Here is a 26,751-nt window from a genome sequence, read left to right on the forward strand (position 1 = left end):
TTGATTTTAATATTTTCTTCCTGGATAGTTTTGCATAATTTTTATGTGATTTCCTTGATGAACCCACTAAAACTATTTTCCATCCATACTTTTGCATAATCTGCATAATAAGGAAATCCTGAGGAAGAACTAGGAACTGGGCAATTCAGCAAGATCACAGAAACCACGTGTTGGGAGCTGCTTGTCAGCAAATGCTGCTAGAGATTCTGTAAAGATCAGGACAAATCTTGCAGATAAGGGCAAAATAAATGTCTTTGGCAATATTTTGTATAGGCTGCATATTTCTTTGTGGGGTCATTGCTACTTCTAGAGAATCCAACTAGACTTATTATTTTGGAAAACAATTTTCTGTGTACCTGCATACTTCCTGTCTCCCTGTCCAGAGTTTCCCCAAATATTCCTCTTCTTGACTATTTGTTGAACTCTTGAGGGGGCAATATAGATTATAGGGGCCTTTATGGCATTGGATGATGGGAAACTAGCAAGCTATTCTAGTTACGTTTGCTGCACAACAAATTACCCTAAAACTTAGTAGCTTAAAACAACTATTTTATTTTGCTCATAATTTTGTGGGTCAGGAATTCTGGAAGGGCTTGGGATGGTGGTTCTCATAGAACTTCTGTCATCTGAGGGCTCAGTTGGACTGTATATTCAAGGTGGCTCACTCACATGGCTGTCAGCTGATGCTGTCAGCTGTGCTGTCAACGCAGGCACCTGGAAGTGGCCTCTTTATCTTGTCTGTACTTCCTCACAATATGGCCACGTCAGGGTAGTCAGATTCTTACAAGGCGGTTCAAGGCTCCAACGAGGAGTGGTCCAGCATATAACATGGAAGCTGCACCATTTTTTATTTTAGCTTTGGATGCCATGCAGTATAATTTCGATCACATTCTACTGGTTATAAGTTAGTTATAAGTCCACTCGGGTTCAAGAAGAGTGGACACATACCCTACCATCTGATGAGAGGAATGTCAGGGTCTGAATTTAGAGGAGCACATGGCATAGGAGATGTTGTTAGGGCCGTATTTGGGAAATGAAATCTCCTACACCTGGTTAGTTAGTAAAAATAGATTGTGTGAAGTCACTGTAAAGTGTATAGGTCACCAGCCTGTGGAGAGACAAAGAGAGGAGGCAGAAACTGCAGAATGTTTACATTCTTGTATTCACAAGAGCAAAAGGATCCAAGAAAGCAGTAGGGGTTTCCTCAAGTCAGGGTAAGCTTCCAATAGATTTTACTCTGCATTCTACACTACAGGTTCCCTTGCTATGGTGCTCTTAGAGTAATTCATTTGTCATTTCACAATCTTTTATTGAATGACCACTACATGTGCCAGGGACTATTCTAGGCTCTTGGTGCCGATCAGTAAATAAATGTAACAAAAAGCCCTACCCTCACGGAGAGTGTATTCTAGTGGAGTCTTGATATTAAAATAAGCAATACCGCTTGCAAATTAAGTAAATGGCAATTGGAGGCAAGGCCTCCCGCGGCCTAAAGAGCTAGCCCCACCCTGAAGGACATTCTGGACTGACATTTTGCCAGATGATTGTGGAACAGACCAAGTGGTGGGGTCTTCGGGAAAGACATTTATAGGTAAGAGGGTTAATTTAGCCTATGAGTTTAAGAGGGCTTCCAGATACCTCTAACTTCTTGCTTCTCCCAAATCATGCTATTTCACTTCCATCTGGTGACCTCTGTTCTACTTGTTGGCATCACTGTCCAAAACCCCTAGGAACCCCAATAATTCACCCTCCCCCCTCCGTATACACACCCTTTGCCATATACTTTGGAGTTCCATAAAGACACCCTGCATTTTTCATGTGACTTGCCAATAGATTAAGGCAGGTAAAAATGTGTCAGTTTTAAGATCAGACCTAAAGAAGTCTTGCACGTTTTCACCTGGGCTGTTGCCCCTCTGCCACTGTCATGCGGGCATGCTGGGGTTGGCTGCAGGATGAGAGACGTGTGAACTAGAGCCCAGTTGCACCAATCTCACCAAGCAACAGCCAGCCCACCCCCAGACACATGAATTAGCCCAGCCAAGATCCCAGAGGTATGAGCAGTAAACATTGTTACAGGCTACAAGATTTTGTGGTTGCTTGCTAGGCAGCATTTTGGGGCAACAGAGGGGGTGACACAACTGGGAAAGGGCAAAGCTCCATCTCATGGAGACCTGCTTACCATTTTTTGTTTGTTTTTTTAATTTTGAAATCAGTGAGCACAAGTCCCTGTCATTGCTGCTGGTGCTACCCGGGTGCTGGGAATTGTGAAAAGATAATCGAAGTCAAAATTGACAGAGTTGCCTCTAGATTCATGACAAGGGGCAGGTGTGGAGGAATGAAATGGAATAAGGCTTCATTTCTGCCTGTGAAAGTTTGCATTTTAGGTCTCCTTGTCCGAAGGGACAAAAGTCACTCCTAATGTTTACCGCAATTGAGGGATGAGGAAGAAGGCCCAAGAAGAAGCGAAACATTACAGTTGCTCCTTTGATACCCTTAACCCAGCAAGCTCCCTGCCTAAAAGTGGACTTAGCTTTTTTATTATTATAATTCAAAATAAACCTGTTTTGGCAGCGTTATAGGAGGATGGAGGCCATAGCATCCACTATGCGGATGTGTCAGTCCTGGCAGTAATCTTGGCAAGCAGAGCTCCTTTTCCAGAATGCATCGAGCAAGGACAGAGGGGCAGGCTATTTAATCTCTGCTTCCAAATCACTGTGACAATTACCACTGTTGAGGAAAAAACTGCCTCCAAACAAAACTGGCCTTTCACGTAAGTGCAGCAGTTGCTCTCCCCACAAAGTGTCAGAAACTTTTCCACGACTCACTTATTCTTTTGTGTCTTGCACAGTCCCTATCAAAATGCAAATACCCCTGGAAGAGGTGACCTCTTTGGCCTTCACTTGTCAACACTCTGGGAATGGAAGAATTATTTTAAAACAGCTGAGCAAAAGAAAGGCAGCTTGTTTTTATAATTGTTCATTTTTTTTTGTCTTTCCCAGTGGACTGCATGCTCCAAGAGGTCTAGGACCGTGTCTACTTTGTTTATTCATCTATTTCCAGAGTCCAGGACACATAGGAGACCCTCAATAACGCCTGCGGAAGAAAAGCAGAAGGGAAGAAACAGGAGGAGGAAGGATTGGAGGAAAGAGGTAATTAAGGACCCGCTGAAAAGGGTAAAAATGCCGAATTAAAATTCTCAGGCAGAATTTGCTCTTATATTAACCAGTTAATGACGTCAACATATTTACTAGACTCTCACTGTGCATGCATGGGAGGGAGGGGCCTCTAGAGTAGGAGAAAGACAGAACCTCTACCCTCTTACCTTAACCTGGTGTGGTTCTTTCAATTTTTACTTCTGCATACTCCAAGAAAAGCAACACGACAACCAAGGCCAAGAAAGTTTCCCTGCGGGGCTTTCCACCAATTCCATGCTTGAAATGTGATGTACTCAAAGCCCTCAGCCTTTGGGATTGAAACATTCAGATTGAGAATTCCAAACTGACCAAGATGAGAAAACAAGTTTCAGGAGGGCTCTCCGTTTTTTCCTAGTTTTTTCCCCCTTGTTCAGTGGCTTCTCAACCTTTAATGTGCATGTGAATCACCTGGGGATCTTGCTAAATATGCTGGTTTTGATTCGATAGGTTTGGGGCGAAGTCTGAGCTGCTGCGTTAACACGCTCCCAGGTGATGCTGATCCGCTGACTCGAGGACCACACTTTAAGCGTACTAGGGACTCGAAGTCTTCACCTTCAGTGCCAGGTGTGTGTGTGTGCCCAGCCTCCGCTTTCCGGATCGGTGTCCCGCACGTCCCCGGCCTTCCGCCGGGAAAGGAGGAGCCGGGGGCGGAGCGGGAGGAGTGGCGCGGGCCCCGCGTGGGTCCTGCCAGAGATCACCTCGGCCCCTTGGAGAGGCGGTGGAGCTGCGGCGGCGCAGGAGGGGGCGGGTTCGGCGAGGGCGCAGCCTCTCGGAGGGGGCTGTACGACGCGCATCCCCCGCGCCCGCCTGGGCCACTCGGGAGCTTCGCGGCAGTCCGGTGCCCCACTTGGCAATCCGCTCCGTGCTTCTTCCTCGCGCCCGCCTCCTCTTGTCACCTACTGTCTCAGCCTCCCAGCTCCATCCCCGCCGCATCAACCGCCAGCCGAGTGCCTCCGAGAGCGAGAGGTGGTGCGCGGGTCTTCAGGGCGCGCCCTCAAGCGGACCCCGGCCCGGCATTGGGGGGCACGGGCAGCAGCATGGACACCAAGCGCTGCTTCGCCAACCGCTTCGATGACTACCAGGGCAGTCTGCTGGCGGGCCAGTGCGAGGAGGCGGTGGCGCCCTTGGTCACCGCCACCATCGAGCGCATCCTTCAGGAGCTGCCCCCGCTCGGGGGTGGCGCTGAGGCCCGGGGGGCGGCGGCCGCGGCTAGCAGCTGCCAGGGCGGGCTGTACGGCGGCGTGGCCGGGGTGGCCTACATGCTCTACCACGTCTCGCAGAGCCCGCTCTTTGCCGGGTCCCGGGAGCGCTACCTGCGCTCTGCCAAACGCCTCATAGACGCGTGCGCCCGCGCTGAGGAGTGGGGCGAGCCGGACGCCGACACCCGCGCTGCCTTCCTGCTCGGGGGAGCGGGCGTGTACGCCGTGGCCACGCTCGTGTACCACGCCCTGGGCCGGTCCGACTACGTGCAGCCGCTCGGCAAGTTCCGGGCTCTGTGCGCCGTCTGCGCGCCGGTCTCCTTCCTGGAGTGCGGCTCCGACGAGCTGTTCGTGGGCCGCGCGGGCTACCTGTGCGCTGCGCTCGTGCTCAAGCAGAAACTCGCCCAGGAGGTAAGAGGCAGCCCCGGCCGCGGGGGGGCGCTCGCCGCCTGCCCGGCCCGTCCCCGGACTCCCGCCTGCGGGAGCAGCGCCCCCGGCTCTTCTCTTTGTTACTCTGCCTGGCGTTGTGGTTTCCTCAGTCTCCAGAGGTTTATCTCCTGGTTTTGTCCGTCTTCCCTCTTCTCTTTTTCAGTCGCTCATTTGTTGGGATTCCGTGTCTTTGCGCTTTGTTCTTGTTTTACGCCGAACGTGCATCTCTCCAGATGCCTCTTTGCCCAACAGCTTCCTGGAGGACCTTTCAAGTGAGGGGGGGAAAAACTCTCCGAAAATGAAAGGGATTTCCCTTCCTTTGACCCTCTTGTCAAAAAGCTGAAGCACCCTCGAATGTTAAGAGTGCTAGCAAACAAAGTACTGGAAGTTTTGGGGGCTGGTTAGGCTGTCATTGTTTCCACCGCTAACATGGAGATAAATGGCTTTGGCGACTGCCGCCCCCCCCCCCCCCGCCTCGGTCTGTAACCCAGAATTACTGCCCAGCTGCGGGTCTGATGTGCTGACTGTGGTTGCTTACCATTCAGTTCATCTCAGGGCTCTTTGAAAATGCGTGTCTGATGGGGTGTCCTCTTGTAAATGCATAAATGGAGACAAGCTTACCCCATTGTAATCGAATGTACATTTTTCATTCTTAAACGCGTAGTTAGGATTGTCAAGACAACAGCGTACTTAACAAGGCAGGTTTTCTTAATGAATAGCTTTCCAATGGCTCCTTGAAGTGAATTGGGTTTCACAGCTACATATGGGTTTGGGTTGTTGTTTTCTAGATTCACTTTGAATACCGCATGTGACTTTTAGAAGAGAATGTGCCAGTTCCTGTAGAGTAGGGGAAAAAAAATCCTCCAAAGGATCATAGTAACTAGAACTGAAAGAGAGGCATTTTCATTCATAACCCAGTGGAGCCAAATATTGTTCTAGGGAGGAAGTGACACATTCAACATGACTTTATTTGGGTGAAAGAGGCGTTTGAAGAAAAATTAAAGGTACACAGTATTTTTAAAGTGTAATTAACTCAGATAACTTCTAAGATACCAGACGCAGACTTGATTTTTTTTATTTATAGCAGGTGAGGTTGATCCAAGTGAGAAAAAAATAAAGCCTATGCACTGTGCTAGCAGGGTAGCAAAGATCTGTGTGACAAAGTTGTCTGGAAATAGTTCACTCTGCTTCTGAGTCACTGTTATCTTCTAGCAGTTCCCCAAGGGCCCTTCCAGTTGTATAAAACCTTTTCGAAGGCCACAGGGCTATTTACATATCATTTGCATTACATTTGCATCTGCTGCTCAGACCTTGCAGTCTAGTGGTACACAATTTTTAAATTGGGGGTTTGTTTGTTTTTGTTTTTGCTGCTTTCCCTTTTTGTGTCTTGGGGCCTTCTCTCCAGAATGGAGTGGCAAAGAGTGGGAGACCCATCAGGTCATACAGGTGGAAATAGATCTCAAGGACTCGCCCCAAAACTGGTGGCCCAGGGCCAGTCTGCAGCGCTGATCCAAAAAGACATTAAGACCTTTCTGCTGCCTTCCTGCCAAACCAAATCTGTCTTTTTATACGAATCAATTTGAGGTGCTTTGGCCCCTACTCCCAGGAGACAGAGCAAGCTCTGAGGGTTAACTACCCCCCCAACCACCACCAAAACCAGCTCTTAACCTGAGCAAAAAGCTAGTCTCAGTGCCAGCCTCAGCTGCAGTAATCTTGAGAAATTCAGGCTTGAGAAGTGCAGGGCAGGGGCTAAGCACGCCTGGCTGGCAGCCCTTATGAGGGGAAAATACATCTGCGCCATCCCCACTCCCGAATCCTAGCCAGCATATGGCTTTGCCCTCGGTAGATGATCCATAAACATTGATTAAATTGAGTTGCCAACTTCTGTCATTTCTCTATAAATAATCTGTTATTATGTCCTGGGTTTCTTTCCTTCCAATGTCATTTATATACACTTTCCTCTGGCATTTCCCTCAGTTATCACCCTAGTCTAGATCCTCCCCACACTACTTGGCACAGCTTTGGCACCTAATAAATAGGTGAATGAATGAATCTCCATTTACTGGGATTAGTGCAAAATACTCAGCTGGATTCTCTCAAGCCATTACACTCACCTTTTAGAAACCAATCTTAAAAGCACTTCATTATGCCTTTTCCCCACTCAGCATCCTGCAGTGGCTCCCTATTACTTTTTCTCCAATGACTTCTCATCTTTCTCAGAGCTCTGATCCTTAAAATGGCTGACAAAGTCCCACATGATTTGGCCCCCCTGCATACCTATTCCACTTTTGCTCACTTTGCTTCAACCACACTGGCCTTCTTGCTGTTTCAGGCATTTATTGTCTCGGAGTATTTGTACTCGCTGTTCCCTTTGCTTGGAATACTCTTCCCCTAGCTATTTTTATAGCTAGCTCTTCGACCTTGTATAGGTCGCTACCTCATCAGTGAAGCCTTCCCTGTTCACCCTCTATGAAACTGCATCCTTGTCCCCTGACTTGATGTCCTTTACGTGTTTCATTTTACTTGTTTATGTCTTTTCCAGTTAGAAGGTAAGCTCCATATGTGTAGAGAGTTTTATTTTATTGCTATATTCCCGTCATTAAGATGGTACCTGGGACATATTCAGGTTCTCACCTTTTCTTTTGGGATTATTGCAAATATTGTTTATGGCTTGCTTTGCCACTCATTTTGAATGGTGACCTCTTGATCAATATTTTCCTTTATGGTGGTGCTTTTGATGTCCTACTGGTAGGAATATGTCCTCTTGGTATTAAACCTTTCCTACCACCAAGGTCTCAGTAAATATGTGTTGCCTGAATAAGTGAATACCCATTTCTTGGAAATTTTGCCTCAGATCAAGCTTAACCTTTAGACTGATGCTTGTTAAATTTGCATGTTCATGGGAATCACCTGCAGATCTTGTCAATGGAATACTCAGCAGGCCTGGCATTGGGCCTGAGATTCTGCATTTCTAACAAGTTCCCAGGTGAGGCTGCTGGTCCAGGGACCACGCTTTGAAGGAGGAAGGCAATGCAGTGCTGCATAGGTTTTGGCATACCAGTCATGTCTATTGAGATATGCTAGGAGACACCATTCTCTGAAGCTTGATATAATTTTTTATAAGGTTGTAGTTGAGAATACTGATTATCCTATCATGCTTTCATTATAAGGACCCACAAGGGGAATTTCTCTCAGTACGTAGAGTACAGAAATAGTTGTGCTCTTCCTGGAAATTGATTGAATTTTTTAATCTTCAGAATATGTCACATAACTGACATGTTTCTCACTTGATGCAGGCTGCTAGAAAGCCTATGGCTAGAATTGCCCACATAAGCTGGTGTAAAGTGCCTTAAGTACTTCCATACACTAACGTTTAATTTGGGGTTTAAAATTTTTCTTCCTCAGTCTACCCTTTTTTGACTTCCTTCTATCCGATTTTATTGTTTGTATTGATAAGATTCAGAGATGAGAAAAACCGTGTGTCGATGGATGTAGAGAGAGAGCGACAGGAAGAGTCACTCTAACCAGGTAATATATTTTTGTTCAATTTGGCTCTCCTGGAAATACTCAAGGGAAGTAGCTTTGACGGTTAAGCAGATATCCTTGAGCAATGGGGCACTGAAGTCCTATGAAATCACACCATAAGAACTTATATTGGGTCCATTCTGCTTTCCAGATTGGTGAAAATGTAGCCGGGAAAAGAAAGTTAGAAAGAAACGATGGAGGGATAAAGGGGAGGCCTAGGGACCACAATTAAAATAATAACTTTGCCACTGGGTGACCTTGGACAAGTAATTTAACATCTCTGAGCCTCAATTTCCTCACTTGTAAAATGGATGAATGATAGCTTCCTTTTCACTTAATTCTGTCATTTATTCCTTAATTCCATGAATGTCAGGTTTTTGCATGTGCCAGGCGCCTTGCTAGATGCCAGGAGTTAGTGGTGAACAAAAATCAATGTAATTATGTTGTGGCAAGTGCTCTGAAGGAAGTAAACAGGAAATACCTGGGGGCAGGACAGGAGAGGGGAGGGGTGCTGCTTGGCAGACCGTAGCCAGGAAGACTTCTCGGTGGAGTTGATGGCCTGGCTCATCACTGAAACCCACGCACAAGAGCAGGCATTCCAGGCAGAGGAGACAACAAGGATGAAGCCCCCCAGGTGGGAATCTGCTTGGAGATTTCAAAGAAATGGAAGGCTGCCAGCATAATGGGAGCAGAGTGAGCTAGGACTAGAGGGATGGGAGAGCCCTCCCCCCACCCCACGAGGAAGGAGCCGGGAGCCGGCTCAAACCCGATTCTGCAGGGCCAGGTCAGTCCGGAGTTGGGACTTGTTTCAGGTTTAAATGGTCATGTCTTCGTATTACTTACCTTTAAAAAAGATCACCCTAGTTTTCTGCATGGACAGTGGATTGAGCAGTCACAAGGGGGGCTAGTTTCAGGGTGTCTAAACCCCTTTTGTGCCAAGGACTCCTTTGTAAATCTGGCGAGGCCATCAGTACCTCTTTGAATAGCATTTTTAGGTGCATAAAATCAAACACTTAGGATTACAAAGGAAGCCAGTTTATCAACATTCAGTTACCAAAACGTTTAAAAAATTGTAATGCAGTAGCATTTGTGTTTATTAACACATTAAATAACAAGATTTTGCAGCAAGCCTAAGGATTATGATACCTTTGAAAGAGTGATGAGGGTCAATGATATTTCAAGCTCTCTTCAACAACTGCGGTGTGATATGAATATAGCTGTGATTTCTATAGGTGGCAAAGTCACAAGTACTTGGGTGGTTTGTGGTGTGCATTTGTAATGAAAGGAGATGCTAAGTTGTTTAAATGAGATTTGAGGAAATACAGATGTGATTTTACTTCCCCAGCCAAAGGGGGCTGGTCTGGAGGTTGCTGTGGTGACTCACTTTAGATAAAGTGCCTAGTATAGTGCTTGGCACAGAATAGCTGCTTAATGGAATCAGTGTTGTTCCCTTTTGGGTCTACTAACTGAAAATCAAAAGTGATTCTGAACATCATATAGAAAATCATCCCGAATACAAGGAATCTATCTTCCTGCCATAATTATAATTTTATATATATACACACACACACACACACACACACACACACACACACACACATACATACATGTAATTATCTATGACTAGATTGTTAATTGGGTCCTTGGCTCATTCCTAAGGCAGGTGGTTTGCAGCTGTGTAAGCGGGGATGCTTTTAGCTGCAAATAATAGAATGTCCAGTAAAAAATGATCTGAATAATGGGAACATTTATAACCTCACTTTCTAAGGGGTGTAGAGCTAAGCCATTACAGATTGGTCTGGCAGCTCGAGAAAGTCATCAGAACCCAAGCCCTTTCCAACCTTCCTCTCTGCAGTTCTCAGTGTAAGAGTGTCCCACTCTCCAGGGTTGCAAGATAGTTACTGTCATTCCAAGCATTGTGTTCCCATTCAACTGAAGTAGAAAGGAAGGGTCTGAGGCTTTTTTCTTGCAATTAAAAAAAAAATCGTATAAAACATTTTATACTTGAAGAATTTCCCTTCTGCCTCATTGTCTAGCACTTAGTCACTGGCCACTTCTGGTTTCAGGGGAGGCTGGGAAAACTAATGTCCTTCATTTTTAACCTGGATCATTGAATGATGGTTCTGACAAGAAAGAGAAGAAGGAAGCAGCTGTTGAGTGGATACCAAATGTCTGCCTCCTGACGCCCCTTGGCAAGGTCTGTCTTATGACCTCCCACTTCCTTGGCCGTTGTGAATAATGTCATGAACATGGGGATGCATACATCTCTTTGAGATCCTGTTTTCATTTCCTTTGGATAAATACCCAGAAGTAGAATTGCTGGGTCATAGGGTAGTTCTATTTTTAGTTTTTTGAGGACCCTCCAGACTATCAATTTACATTCTCACCAACAATGCACAAGGGTTTCCTTTTCTCCACATCCTCACCAACACTTGTTATTTGTGTTTCTGATGATAGCCCTTCTAACAGGAGTGAGGTGAGATCCCGTAGTGGTTTTGATCTGCATTTCCCTGGTGGTTAATGATATTGAGCACGTACCCGTTGCATGTACCCGTTGGCCATGGGTATGTCTTCTTTGGAAAAATGTCTGTACAGTTCCTCTGCCCATCTTTAAATCAAGTTGTTTTGCTATTGAGTTGTATGGAGTTGTTTATATATTTTGGATATTAACCTCTTATTCAAAATACAGTTTGCAGATATTTTCTTCTATTCCATAGGTTGCCTTTTCATTTTGTTTATGGTTTCCTTTGCTGTGCAGAAGCTTTTTCATTTGGTAAGTCCTATTTACTGATTTCTGCTTTTGGGGCTTGTGCTTTTGGTGTCCTATCCAGAAAATCATTGCTAAGACCAATGTCAAGGAGCATTTTCTTTGTTTTCTTCATGTTTCACAGTTTCAGGTCTTACGTTTAAGTCTTTAATCCATTTTGAGTTAATTTTTGTGAGTGGTGCAAGATAGGAGTTCAGTTTCATTTTTCTGCCTGTGGTTATTCAGTTTTTTCAGCACCATTTATTGAAGAAACTATCTTTTCCCCATTGAGTAGTCTTGGCTCCCATGTCAGATATTAGTTGACCATATATGTGTGGATTTATTTCTGGGCTCCTGATTTGCTTTCATTGGTCTATATGTCTATTTTTATGCCAGTACCATACTGTTTTTATTAATATAGCTTTCTAATATAGTTCAAAATCAAGGGTGATGCCTCGAACTGTGGCGTTCTTCCCTAGGATTTCTTTGGCTAGTCAGGGTCTTTTGTGGTTTCATGTCTTTTAGAATTTTTTCTAGTACTATGTTGACTAGGCGTGGTGAGTGTGAGCACCCTTGTGTCTTGTTCCTGATCTTAGAGGAAAGTGTTCAACCTTTTATCATTGAGTATGATGTTAGCTGTGGGCTTCTCTTATATGGCCGTGATCATGTTGAGGTATGTTCTTTCTATACCCAATTTGCTGAGAGTTTTTATCATAATTGGGTGTTGAATTTTGTCAAATGCTTTTTCTGCATGTCTTGAGATTATCATATGATTTTTTGATCTTTCCTTCTATTTATGTGCTGTATCACATTTATTAGTGTATGTTGAACCCTTCTTGCATCATGGGGATGAATCCCATCTGGTCATGTTGTATGATCCTTTAATGTGTTTTGAATTTGGTTTGCTAGTATTTTGTTGCAAATGTTTGCATCTTTATTCATTAGGGGTATTGGCCTGTAGTGCCTTTATCTGGCTTTGGTGTCAGGGTAATGCTGGCCTCATAAAATGAGTTGGAAGTGTCCCCTCCTTTTCAGTTTTTTGGAAGAATTTGGGAAGGATTGACATTCTTTTTTAATTGCTTGGTAGACTTCTTCAGCACCAGTTTGTCCTGGTCTGGTTTTCATGGGAGGTTTTTGATTACTGATTCATCTCCTTACTCCTTATTGGTCTGTTTAGATTTTCTACTTCATTTTAAAGATTTTATTTATTTATTTGACAAAGCACAAGTAGGGGGAGCAGCAGGCAGAGGGAGAGGGGGAACCAGACTCCCCGCTGAGCAGGGAGCCCGCTGCGGGGCTCTATCCCAGGACCCTGGGATCATGACCTGAGCCACGCAGACACCCCAATTTTCTATTTCTTCATGATTCAGTCTTGGTAGATTGTGTGTTTCTATGAATTAATCCATTTCTTCTCGATTGTCCGATTTGTTGGTATATAGTTGTTCACAGTAGTCTCTTTGCATTTGGGTGGTGTCACTTACAGTGTCTCTTCTGATTTTCAGTCTTCTCTGTTTTCTTAGTCTAGCTATAGGTTTGTCAGCTTTGTTCATCTTTTCAAAGAACCAGTTCTTAGTTGATCTTTTCTGTTGTATTCCTGGTCTGTATTTTGTTTCTGCTGTAATGTTTTTTACTTCCTTCCTTCTGCTAACTTGGGGCTTAATTTTTTTTCCTTTTTCTAGTTCCTGGAGGTATAATGTTAGGTTGTTTGAGATCTTTTTCCCCCCTGTTTTTTCTTAAAAATTATTACTGTCTTCATACTCACAAGGTAAAGCCAAACAGTAAGAAGATACAGAAAGATACATAACAAAATGTCTTCGTCAAACATATCATTGTTAATGATTTATCTTTTTTAGAAATATTCTATGTAAACTACATATATCTTTATTCATCTACAGAAATCATATATATTCTATAGTTTTCTTGCACATGACTGCATAGAGAGAGGTCTCTTTCTTTGTACTGGTTTGATTTAATGGCTGTAGCACAATTTAACCATTATTGATGTATATTAAATTGATTCAAGTTTTTTTTCTTTTTTTGCTGCCAAAACCAATGCTGTAAAGAATACACTTATACATATAACATGCATATATACAATATTTACATGTCATGTGTACAGACATACATGTCTTTTTATATATATATTTATGTGTCTTTGCCTTCTGTTGCAAGTACATATATATGTAGGATAAATTATTTGTTTTTTAAGCTTTTATTTATTTGCCAGAGAGAGCACTCGAGCGCAAGCAGGGGGAGTGGCATGCAGAGGGAGAAGCAGGCTTCCCGCTGAGCAAGGAGCCCAATGTGGGACTCTGGGATCATGACCTGAGCCGAAGGCAGACGCTTAACCAACTGGGACACCCAGGCGCCCCTAGATAAATTTTTTAAAACACAGCTGCTCATTCAAAGTTTACAGATAGTTTTTATTTGATAGAGATTACCAAAACTGCTTTCCAGAAAGATTTCATCAATTTCCTTTTCCTCCTTGAGTGTTGGGGAGTATTGGCGTTTCTACATTATTTTCAGTGCTGGGTTTATCAGACTTTTTAGTAGATGACAAACTGATACGTAGAAAATGAGGATGGAGGTTTCTAGTGTAGAAAATGAGTCCCGCTATTGTTCCCCTCAGCACTCACCAAACAGAATGCATAGGCAGGGTTTCACTCAGTCTGGATTTGAGTGGTCTCTGTAAGCAGCCGTGTGCTATGCACTGCGTATGAAAACCCCTCAAGTCTGGCTTGAAATGACAGCAGGTTGCGGAATGTGGGTTTTTGTAGGCTGAGTCCAGTTCCTAGTTGCCTGATTATCAACCCACAAGCAAGTGGGGCACATCTATGGGCTTACAGCTTAGATCCTCTGTTACTCTTGAGCCAGAACCCTGTGATTGCTAAAAGGATGTAAGGACTAACAGTGATCTATCACTTACCGTGCGCACTGTTGATAAGCACTTTACATATTCTATGTCATTTAATACTACCAGCAGCCTGATGACTTCAGCACCATTTGCTGTCCCCATCACACCCAGTGAGGGACCTGAGGCGCAGCGAAGTTGGGGAACTTGCTCCGGGTTACACAGCTAGCAGTGGCAGAAATGGGGTTCCGCCCCCTGCAGGCTGTTTGTCAAATCTGTGCTTTCACTTAGTGCTCCTCACACGTCAGTGTGCACACAGATCTCCTGGGGATCTTGTTAAAAATCAAGTTTTGATTCAGCAGGTCTAGGGTAAGGCCCCAGTTCCCACAGCCCTAGCAAGGTCCCAGGTGATGTTGCTGCTGTTGCTGCTGGTTCACTGAGCGGACTTGAGTATCAAAAGCTCTAACTGACTATTTTTCTTCCAATTCTATGGGATTGCCTATCAACAGATTTGATGGATTCCCCCAAAACTTCATGATTTTCAGTGTTCTTTGTGTGGAAAATGCTTTCTTCCATAAATGCCAGAGTATTAGCTCTTCAGTTTGTAGTTAATGCTGAAGGAAAGATTCACTGCCTGGCACATCTCCTTGCAGGTTTAAGAACTCTGTTACCAATCTGAATGAATGCATGGATTCTTTTTTTTTCCCCTGATAAATATAATTTTGCACTATATATATAAGGTTTTTAAGAATTTCTTTAAAGGGCCCAAATAGACCAAGTTACAACAGTTTTAAATTAGTTCATAATAATAGAAGAGACACTTTATTACATTTCCAGATCAGATAGGAAACATGATCTTGATGCTCATATAATGACTCCCATTTTAGAATCGTTAATTAAATTTACCTGTGTGACATAAAGTAGTGCTGCCCCCATTCTTAAATGGAAAATGCTTAGACTTTTTCCTTTTTATTTTTTGTGATACAATGATTTAACAAACATACTCAGTAATGCAGGTTTCCTTAGAATTTATTTATACCTTTTCATCTATTAAATACGTTCCACTAAAACCTAAGCTTGTTTGCATTGTAATTATTTGGTGAGAACATGGTTTGTAATTTTCTTATTACTGAATAAATTGGGGGGAAATGTGTGTAGTAAAATTCTTTTAAATGGATTGAATTGTTGTGCCAATAACTTAACCTCCCAGTGTTCTATAAGAGGTTGTTTTAATGGAATTTCACTCTATTTATTGACCTCTGAATGTGAAAATGATAGATTGTATTAATTTTTTATTAACTTGGCTGTTTCGTTTTTGCCGGTTAATTTAATGAGTGATGTTTGTCATGTGACTGGCCCCTACAAACGCACAGATTTCCTCCGTGTGGCAGGGACGTCCTTTAATATCCCCACCTGGTGATGGTCTCCTGGTAAACTGGCCGACAATCCATGGTACGGTCAAGTAAGTGTTTTTCTTCATGATTGACTTTCACTGATTGATCTCTGACCTATCCTCATTAATTAAGTACAATGCCTTGGATGTTTGGTTTGTCCCAAAGAAAAACATGTCGTTTTCATGCATTATTTATATATTAGCACTACTTATCTTTGCCTAATTATTTTCTTTATGGATTGAGTTACTAGGGAAACCCACCAAGTTAATAGACTCATTACTCTTGTGATGCTAGCCACTTGGACAAATTAAATTTTCAAGAAGTCATTTGATCCATCTTTTCGCAAGCTGAACAAGGAAGTATTTTGTTTAAGATCAGGTTTCCTTTTCTGAATAGCTTTACCCATTCAACAACCCAGACAAACGAATGACTTTGACACGTTGAAGTGTGAGTGTTGCTACCTGGCCCATAAAGAAGCTGTTTCTCAGATGAGAGGCAGTCTTACAGACGTGATGGGTGAGAACATCATCTAAATTAGAGGTGGCAAAACAAATGTTGGTCATAGCACTATGTGCAGTTAGCTGTCACTGTGCCCATCTGCTGGCTCCATTGCTTTGCATGGAATGGATTTCCGGTGCTCAGTGGTGTGTTGAAATCTGGTGTCCATGGCAACCAAAACATCACCAATCTCAAAGCACACACTGTGGGGACTGGCTGAATCTCCACTTATACAATGACTTTAGGAGGGAGCCACGTTCCTAACAGACTTTACAAGCTATCTCAGGCTGAAGAGATCTAGTGCTCAACCAGAAAGGAAGTATTATCCTCCTGCACATTTCAATAACATAATCTTACTATTTGAAATGTTCTTTCCTTGTGAGGCAAAGAGAATTGCATGTGCATCACAAATTGCAACTGTTGAAATAGGTTGGACTCTGAATGAAGGCATTAAAACATTGTGTTTAAGAGCAGAACTTCCTGGGGCGCCTGGGTGGCACAGTCGTTAAGCGTCTGCCTTCGGCTCAGGGCGTGATCCCAGCGTTCTGGGATCGAGCCCCACATCAGGCTCCTCCACTAGGAGCCTGCTTCTTCCTCTCCCACTCCCCCTGCTTGTGTTCCCTCTCTCGCTGGCTGTCTCTCTCTGTCAAATGAATAAATAAATAAAATCTTTAAAAAAAATAAGAGCAGAACTTCAGAGTCCGGTAGCTTTGGGATCAGATCCTGGCTCCACCACGATCGTCAGTTGACCTCACCCAAGTTTCTTATTATCTTTGAGGCTGAATTTTTTCATGTGCGAAATGCAGTGCGAGCAGCACTCACCTTGTAGGCGTGTTGAGAAGATCCACTGAGAATGGGCATGTGATGTGCTTAGCAGAGGGTCTGTTAGGCACAGAGTGAGCCATTCTTAGTATTTTAAGTATGATTATCATCAATGTGAAGCGAGACTCTGTTGGCTGAATAATATAGGTACGCTTCTTGGACATTCGGCCAGTCTGTCTGATGTTCGCTGTAGTGGCGTTCAGAGCTGCTCTGCCCCTGATCTCAGCAGCAGAGCTTTGAGATCTTCACACAGAGGCCATTAAGGCCTGGAGGGAACCAGCCTCTGCTCTGCCACACAGGAGATGAAGCCGAGCCGCTCAGAGAGAATGTGTGTCAAAGTAAACTGAGTGGCCGGTCATCACCCCCGAAACACGGACCTAGGCGTGCTGCCCCCTGCACTTTGCTTTCTCTGCGAAAAGGGCTGTTCTTTTCTCTTTTGAAGATTTCAGACCCTTTGCGGTCTTATTCTAGGAATTGGCTTTTCCTGCGTCTCTGACTTGTGCTCCACAGAGTAAATCACCTAGTTGGCTTTCAGCGACTGGAAATTGCTATGCAAGTGATGGTGGAAAGCTTCTTGGTCTGTTGCCCCAGAATCCGAGATTGAGGAAACACTCTCCTGTTCTTAAGTTCTCGTCTCTGCCTCTAAAGATCATTTGCTTGCATGGCGCTAATTCAGAATTTGAGCCGAATTCCAATAGTTGTATCTCTGGTGAAGTGACAACATCAAATGAGTTCTCCTCAGCAAATGTTCCGGATCATGTATATTTGCTAGCTTGTTTCAGAAAAAGATTAATACAATTAAGGATTCTTTCAAGTGTTTCTTAAGCTTCTGGGCCCAGAAATTAAGTTTTCTTGCATTAATGCACTTTTCTATTTGCGTTTCAAGACTATGTGGTGTAGGCTCACTGTCAATTCTATAAACTTAAATCAACATTTTGCTCTTTAGTCCCTAGCTCCTGTTTATATTCATTTATATCATGATCTTAATATTTACATTGCTCTAATAATAAAAGTATAATTATGACCTCCTCCTATCTGGAATCATTGAGTGGCTATGTATATTCATTAGTTCTGCTTACAGTCTTCAATATCCCACTAACTGGCTGTAGGTCTTGACCTTCATCTTTGTGGGGTCTGTTCTATTTGTCTCTGATCTGTGGTCTTAGGTCAGTATTTCTCACATGTGAGCACGCATTAGAATCCCTTAGAGGGCTTGTGATAACACAGATGGCTGGGCTCCATCGCCAGAGTTTCTGATTCTGTAGGTCTGGAGCGGGGCCTGAGACTTTGCACTATTAACAACTTCCAGATGCTGCTGCTCATTTGGAGGCGACATTTTTAGAGCCACTGCCTTAGACTATTCCCCTAACCTTGAGCAAGCATCTCAGAAATGGTGGGAACTAGGTGAAGGCACAGGGTGACAGTACCACAAACTTGTTATCACCACCAGACAATAACTAAAAGGACTGGACTTCCTGTGTGACAGGCACTGTGATAAGCATATTATATGATCAATTATATGACCCAGAGGTTCAGTAACTTGCCTGTCATCACACAGCTGGTACAGTTGTTTAAGCCCCGTTTGTCTGACTATAGAACTGCTTCACCTCTAGGGCTTTAAGTCAGGTCAGACTTTTGCATGTTTTTCTACTAAAGTTTACACTGCTAAGAGGAGAGCGAATTGTACCCAAGACATTTGGAAGAATAGATGCTATGAAGCTGAAGGTGTTGCTGAAGTGTGATTTAGAATTGAATAAAAATGGCAGTACAGGAAGGTGGTCTACAATTGTCACAAATTTCCCGAAGCCTGGGCTTCCTGGAACACTAGAAATGTTCAGGAATGGGAGGTTCTCAAAACCCATGGTAATGTGGGGGCTTGAATCAGGTCTGAAAACAGAAGAACTAGTTGCAAGGTTGATAGAGTGATTAGACCTCTAGATCCGTTCCCAAACCCAAGCAACTGGATGATGGTCTTAGGCTGGTTCTCCAAAAGCCGACTCTGGGCTGTAGATTGATGTGGAAGTGCTACATTAAGAAAGTGCTTCTAAGGGGCGCCTGCGGGGCTCAGTCTGTTAAGGGACTGCCTTCGGCTCAGGTCATATCTCTGGGTCCTGGGATCGAGTACCACATCGGACTCCTTGCTTAGCAGGGAGTCTGCTTCTCTCTCTCTCTCTGCCCCTCCCCCCTGCTCGTTCTCTCTCTCTCTCTCTCTCTCTCTCTCGTCTCTCTGTCTTTCAAATAAGTAAATATTTTTTTAAAAAGTGCTTCGAGGAGAAACCAGTATGGGAGGAGTGGGGGCAAGAACAAAGGGCAGGAAGCCAAGCAAAGGTGTGATTTAGGCTGAGTCCCAGCTCTGTCTCGTCCTGTAGAAGAGCTCTGGAGTGTAAGTTACAGCACAGGGTTTGTCCTGACTAGAGGCACACTCTTGGACCAGTAATTCACTACAGCTGGGGGTGCGGGCTATCATCTTCACAGGTATGTCCACTCTGTTAACATGTGTCCAATGTGCCTCTTGTAGCCTAAAAGCTGGACCCTGAAAGAAGGCTGCAGGCCAGGGTTTTTAGAAGCAAAACATACGGACACGGCTGGGGGGGAGGTGGAGTCACAGACTCAGTGGAAAGGATCTGAGGGGATCAGGTAGGAACACCCAGTTTCTATATGGGGGCCCTTCAGACCTTAGTAGAAGCCTTGATCATCACTTTCTTGACAGACTGAATTAGAGAGGTTCTGAGCTTTGAGGCCCAGGTCACAGTCAAGGGCAGAGATGAGGTACTTCGCTGAAAATAGCAACATTACATGCTGAATGGTGAAACACCCACCCTCACACCACACACCCCCTCCCCCGCATCATATTACATGCCTAGCCTCTCAACTCAGCCCCCAGAGCACTGGCAGACACACTCACCCACCAAGAGAGGGCAGGCTGAAGGAGGGTCTATGCTTGTCAAATAGATTCAACAAAAATAACCACAAATACATTTGTTGGTGTATCCCCTTCCAATGACAAAGCAGTTACACCTCCTTGTCACCCTACAGTCAATGCCACCAATTGGCTAGCACTCTTTTCCCACCCCGGGTTCCCAATGAGCTTTTTAGGTTGAGTCTCTTAAATAGGACCTGTCAGAAGACATTTGAAGAAAGCATCTGATGTGAGACAGTGATCACAACATAAAGGAAAGCCAAACGTGGAGTAAACAGTTAATATTGGGAGCAGAAGAAAACTTACTGAGTGCCCAAATCTATAATTAATATTGCCAGAGAGGAAAGCAATCACATGTATGAAATAAAGGCAGGATGTTATTGAAAGCAATATTCAGAGGACAGAAAAAGAACTCTTCGGAATTAAAAATATGGCAGAAGTAAAAATAATTCAGTAGAAGGATTAGAATACTAAATCGAGGAAATGTCACTGAAAGTTCAGCCAAAAGACAATGAGATTGATAAAAAGAGAAAAGACTAGAGGAAGTTCAACCTCTGTCTAGTAGTCAGTCCCAGTAAATATTTCAGGGGCCTGCCAACATGGTGGATGGAAAAAGAATAAAGAGATTATAAAGGCTTCCAAGGAGAAAAGTAAAACTGGTTCCATAAAAGGATTAACATTGGGCTTTGAATAGCAATTTAGGAAGCTACAAGACAATGGAGCAAGGCCTCCAAAATTAACAGAGAAAATTACTTATCAACCAGAATTCTATAGCAACCAAAATGATCAAGTGTGAGAGTAGGAAAAAAAATAACCTTGCAAGGTCTCAAAAAAAAAAAAAAAGACATTTTTTTCTTTCAAAAGCAAACATTCTTGTTTCTTTCAAAAGCATAAGACAGAAATAATCCAGCCTCGCAGGACATGTGTTAAAAGAACTGAGAGGCCAGAGGTTCTAAGTAAACCAGCCACCATCTGGAACACTTCAACAACTTTATAACTGATAAAAAAATTTATATATATATATATATACATATATATATAATTTCCATCGTAAAGGGGGACTGAACCAAGAAATAGGAAAATATGGGAATCTCAAAATCTGGAGCCCCAATGCAGGTGAAATGATAGGAAACTTCCAGAGTGATGGAAAAGACGGCCCCAAATGACAGCTGGGTATCCAGCCTTGAAGGCAGCCAGTGAAGCAGAGCTACAGCTGGGATGTTGCCAAGAGGGGGGGAAAAAAACCCAGAAAGCTTACCTGATGTTTTTGGATATACCTAGGGGAGTTTTGTAGGTCAGTTGGAAAGTTTGGGCGTGCATTTGTTACAGACAGATACAAAACCAAACAATATAAAAAGAAAAGGCAATTATTAACTCCGAGGTGGGATAAACTAGGAGGAAGGAAATGGTAATCATTGTACCTGGTTTTGCTGAGTATTGATTTAACCAAATATTGTTTTGGTAAAAGATGTGATATAACTAAGGTGTTTGAGAAAGGGAATGTATGTATGGAGAGATAATAGAGCTAAACCTTCATCTTCCATAACCTAAAATGGAAAAGCCAGGATATAGCTGTATAAGAAGAAATATGAAGATAAATGGCAAAAATACAAATGTTTTAAGTTTTTGCCTCAGAGGAACAGAATGTGGATGGAGAGAGGTTGGGGGCAGGAGGCCAATATTATTTCAAGGAGCTCTTCCTTTTTAAAGCTTTGCACGTGTTTTTTTTTTTTTTTGAGAAATATGAATACCAAGAAAATAACTTTTTTAAAATTAACCTTACTTGTGCTTTTTTAGCTGTGACTTCTCCATATTCTGTTCTATTCTTCACATTTATGCTGTTCCTGCTCAGTGATTCAAAAACGTTCTGAGAGAACATTTATGGAATGTTACCTAGTAATGAAATAATGTGGTCATTTATAGGTAAAGTTTGTCAACAAATGCTTCCTCATCAAAGATGGTTTGCTGTATCCTTTATATACTTAGAAGTCATACTAAATTAGGAGGTAATGATATTTTATTAGTTTGAACGGTCGAATAGCTTTGTGTCAATTAAAATCTTGATATGGTTCAACTTCACGTGCCTTCCTTAATAAAGTGTTGAGGAAAGTGAGGATCAGAGCTACATTTAGGATTCTACCCCAGAAGGAGAGGAGAGAACCCAGTTAAAATAATTAAAAGTGAAAAGATGATTAGAACACAGTAAAGACCGGCTGAAGCATTTATGTAAAGCAGAGCAGGATTAACATTTTTTTCATGGCAGTGGCTCTAAAGATGCTCCAAGATCCTAAAATGCTTCCAAGTCATTGCAACCAATAGTAACTAATAATTATATAGAACATTAAGTCTGCTCAGTACTTTTCACATAAACTGTCCTATTGAATCTTCACAGTATCTCTTCGAGTTAGATATTATTACTACTTCCATTTTCAGAATAGAAAATAGAAAACGTTGCAGAGAGGTTCAGTAACTTTCCCAAGGATATTAGGGTTGATAAGTAGGATAAAGAGAACTTTTCCAAGCACGATACTTTTGATAGGAACTAACCAGTTGGAAAGAGACAAGAGATATAATTAGAGTTTACCTATGGGACGTACAGCTCCCAGTTGAGAAGGGACAGAATCTAGTCTAGGACTCATGTTTTTCTCCAAGGTCGTTATCTTTCTGCTGCCCTGGGCTGGTGGTACCATTAGTGTTAAAATTCTGCATTCCCTAAATATAGCGATAAATGTTAACCAAATGGCAGATAATTGTTGCAGTTCATGGAGAGAACCCTTGAGGGAGTTGGTAGAGTCTCCAAATCCATCCTGGGGATTCAGGACTGAATTAGTTGCTCACTCCCCCCCCCCCCCCAATTCCTCACAGCAGCTTGAAAACTCAAAGAGAGGAGGTGTCTGGAAGGCTTTCAGGCACAGGTGAGAAGTGCCCAAATAGACCCTGGTCAACTAGTAGTGTGATGCTGAAGACCAGCACAGATGCTAACACTTGAGGATCGAGCATGGGTGGCAAATTGTGAGATAAGTAAGCCTTAGCAGAAAGTTTCTAATACCGCATTTGTTATTTTTCTGAGTTTCTTTTGTTATTTTTCTCACAAGCCTTTTTTCTTAATCGATCCCTTTCCCCCCAGCATCTCTGGCTGCCCTTCTGGGTGTACTGTTCACTGCACATTTCATGTTTGTTTTCATCCTACACATTTCCGAGGGAACCTTTCCTGCAGCATACCTGGGGCAACTCTGAGCCGCTAATCTCCACTCCCTTCTTACTACCACTGAGCTGAATAATAAGCACACTCCTGGCAAACAGAAGATTCTTAATACTTACTTACTGAAGGAAGGAATGCAGATGAAATGCTTTTAATTTTATGAAAGTAAATAACCCCCTTTATTCGAGGCTCCAGAAGGAGCAACCCACATTTTAAAAGCAGCTCTTACCTTAATGCATTGTAGCTTTTATGGTTCTGACAGCAGAGCCACTTAGGATTAAATATTTGATGGACAGGATACTTGGTTAGTCATGAAATGTTGTCATATTTTCACTCACAATCAGCTTTGTGACAGCCAAAGGATGGTAAAATTCTACCACTTTCACGTTACAAAATGAGAAATTTACCCAGCTTGTGACAGGTCAAAATGATCCACTTAGGCATTTTCTGTGCTGACGCATGGAACTCTCTGATTGTTAACATTAAAGATAGCTTTTAGGAAACTGTAATTTTGGACTTGTATAATACCTGACATCTAAAAAGCTTTCTGTTTTGCTTTTTAAAAATAATCTGTTACTTTTATATTCATGTGGGCGATAAAACCTTCTGTATGTTTTCCAACCTTTATCTCCCACTGTTTCAAGTTTGCATTCGTGCTTTATAAACATTGACAGATGTAGACACTTCATCAGCCATTAGAATGCCTTTTTGTTTGTTTGTTTTGAAGGACTTAAGCTTTTCCTGTAAAGAAGAGAATAACTTAGTGTAGAAAACTGTCAGTTTAATCGCATATTAAAATACTGTCCCTCAAACAGTTGTTAAATATTTATGAACCACGTATGTGTAGGAGGAGAAGAGTCAAAGGCAGTTTTCAGTAAGTATACTTTTACGACAGCTAAGGAATGAATACCTCATCAATCCTTCTCATAGCAAATAAACAGATATCTGAAGAGATAATTAAATCTAAGAAATGGGGAGGAAATATGAACCTGAATTTTTATACAGCGTCCTATGACATAGTACTTCGCTTCATCTTAGCATGAGTTTTTTTTTTTTTTTTTTAAGATTTTATTTATTTATCTGACGGAGAGAGACAGCGAGAGAGGGAACACAAGCAGGGGGAGTGGGAGAGGAAGAAGCAGGCTCCCAGCAGAGGAGCCTGATGTGGGGTCAATCCCAGAACGCTGGGATCACACCCTGAGCCGAAGGCAGACGCTTTACGACTGCACCACCCAGGCGCCCCCATCTTAGCATGAGCTTTTAATGAGCAAGGTGGTACCCATTATGGCACAGCTGTTTCTGATTTCTGCCCTTGCCTATTGACCAACACGTAAATAACTCCCCATCAGCATTTGCAGCCGGGACCAGTCCCCAGTTCTTCCTCTTGGTGCCAGGGACTTCTTAGAGATTCTAAGTAAAACTACTGTGTCAAATGGCTCTTAACATTTAGCCTTGCAGCTGGAAGCATTCTGTGTTTTCCATCGGGCAAGCTGTGTTCCTGTCCAAATGTGAATCAAAGGCAGAACAATACTGCTTTGATTTCTGTTACTGCCTGGCGTTTTATTTTTTCTAGATTTCAGGACAAACATGGTACCTTCAGAGTGGTCCCTTGTTGTGAATTCTGTTCCCCAGCCATTAATGCTGTGATGGTTTCAATGTGTGCATAGTGCCCTCTGGATTTTGATGGCCAGGGATTTCTTTGTTTTTGGCTTTCTGCAGTTTCACCATCGTGGGTTTAAGGAGTAGATTTCACTGGAATCCCCCTACTTGTTTCTGTTGTGCTGCTAGTATTTGTGGATTCTTGTCTTTAATCAGTTCTGGAAAATTCTCAGCTGTTGTCCCTTCAAGTATCACCTGTTCTCCATTTTTAACTTTATTGAGATAGAATCCACATACCATACTATTCACACATGTGAAGTACACAATTCAGTGGTTTTAATATGTTCACAGGGTTGTGCAACCATCACCATGATCGATTAGAAGATTTTTATCACCGCAAAAGGAAACCCTGAAGCCAATCAGCAGTCACTCCCCCCTTATCCCCAGTTCCTATTCCTACCCCCACTGCCCTAGGCAACCACTAGTCAACTTCTTTGTCTTTATGAATTTGCCTATTCTGAACATTTCATACAAATGGAATAATAGAATATGTGGCCTTTTGTGACTGGCTTCTTTCACTTAGAAAAACATTTTCAAGGTCCATCCACTTTCTGGCATCTATCAGTCCTTCATTCCTTTTTACTGCCAAATAATTTTCCGTTGTATGGATACATCACATTTTATTTATCCTGTCATCAGCTGACAGACATTCGAATTATTTCCAGTTACTGACTATTATGAAAAATGCTTCTGTGAACATTCTTGTACAGGTTTGTGGACATACGTTTTCATTTCTCTTGGGTATATACCTAAGAATAAAATTGCTCAAATGATAACTTTATGTTTAACATTTTAAGAAACTGACAGCCTGTTTTTCCAAAGCAGCTGCACGATTTTTCATGACCTCAGCAGTGTAGGAGGGTTCTAGGTTCTCTACCGTCTCCTTTACACTTGTTATTACCAGACTTTTTGATTATAGCCATGTTAAGTGGGTGTGAAGTGGTACAGAATTGTGGCTTTGATATGTACTTTCCTGATGACTGTGATTTTGAACACCTTTTCATGTGCTTATTGGCCATTTGCACATCTTTGGAGAAATGTCTTTTCCATCCTTTGCTCACTTGTAATTATTTGTTTTTTATTACTCAATTTGCAGAAGTTGTTTGCATATTTTGACTACAAGTACCTTATCAGAAATAAGGATCGCAAATATGTTCTCCCATGTGTGGTTCGTCCTTTCACTGTATCAATGACGCACAAAAGTTTTAATTTTTATAAAGCCCAGATTATCCACTTTTTCCTTTGTCCCTTGTGCTTTTGGTCTTATAACTAAGAAGACTAACTCGAGTTCACGATGTTCCCCATTTTTTGTATCAGGGCTTTTCTACCTTGGCTGCACATTAGAATCACCTGGGGAGCTTTAAAAGTTCCTGAAGCTCAGGCAGTGCTCTAGAACAATTAAATCAGAGTCTCCTGGAGTGGGACGTAGACATCAATAGTTTTATAGTTCCACATGTGATTCCAGTGTGCAACCAAGGTAGAGAACCAGGGCTTTGTATCCCTCTGGGATCCAAATGGACACACACATTACCTGTTGCTTACCCTCTCTTTCACATTTGCCATTTCCTTGTTTCTCTGTGCTGCAGTCTAGGTAACCTCTTCAAATCTATCTTCCAGTTCACCAGTTCTCTCTTGAGCATTGTTTCACCTGCTGTTTAACCAACCCATCCATTGAGTTTCATGTCTGTCAATTTTATTTTTCTTTTCTGTAAGTTCCAGGTGAGCCTTTCTCAAGCTTTCATATTGCTTGTTGAGTTTTGTGATTTTTACCTTTTTTGGAGGATTTAATGCCATTTGTTGGGGATATAGTATCTGTTAATAAGTATTGGAAATCCTTGGTCTAATTTTCTTGTTTGTTTCTGCATATTGTCACTCATGGTGGCTTGTTTCCTTGGGTCTTTGGTCTTTCACCATGCACACATATTTGGTTGATTTTTTTTAAAGATTTTATTTATTTATTTGACAGAGAGACACAGCGAGAGAGAGAACACAAGCAGAGAAGCGGGAGAGGGAGAAGCAGGCTCCCCGCCGAGCAGGGAGCCTGACATGGGGCTCTATCCCAGGACCCTGGGATCACAACCCGAGCCAAAGGCAGATACTTAACGACTGAGCCACCCAAGTGCCCTATTTGGTTGATTTTAATATGTGATGCCTAAATAGAGGATGCTTTCTTACAGAGATTTGTGTTTGCTCCCTCTGGGATTCAGGAATACTGTCAGCCTGGAACCACTTTGGCCTTTTTCCTGGGTCCCCAGCTTAATACAGGAGATACCAACATTAGCCCTCAGGACAGCCTTCCCTTGCTTATCACA

The 26,751-nt window shown here is 42.8% G+C and overlaps 1 protein-coding gene across 1 annotated transcript in view; it reads left to right on the forward strand.

Moving 5' to 3' along the window:
* The first annotated feature begins 3,917 nt into the window (after window positions 1–3,917).
* The window catches only part of LANCL3 (LanC like family member 3), a 105,811-nt gene continuing 82,977 nt past the window's right edge, over window positions 3,918–26,751 (forward strand). Inside the window, exon 1 of the mRNA XM_044389360.3 lies at window positions 3,918–4,804. Within this exon, the coding sequence (XP_044245295.1) occupies window positions 4,232–4,804 (573 nt within the window). The 5' untranslated portion in view covers window positions 3,918–4,231. The remainder of the gene's footprint in view (window positions 4,805–26,751) is intronic.

This window comes from Ursus arctos, chromosome X (genome assembly GCF_023065955.2).
Source record: "Ursus arctos isolate Adak ecotype North America chromosome X, UrsArc2.0, whole genome shotgun sequence".
NCBI classification, from domain to species: Eukaryota; Metazoa; Chordata; class Mammalia; order Carnivora; family Ursidae; genus Ursus; species Ursus arctos.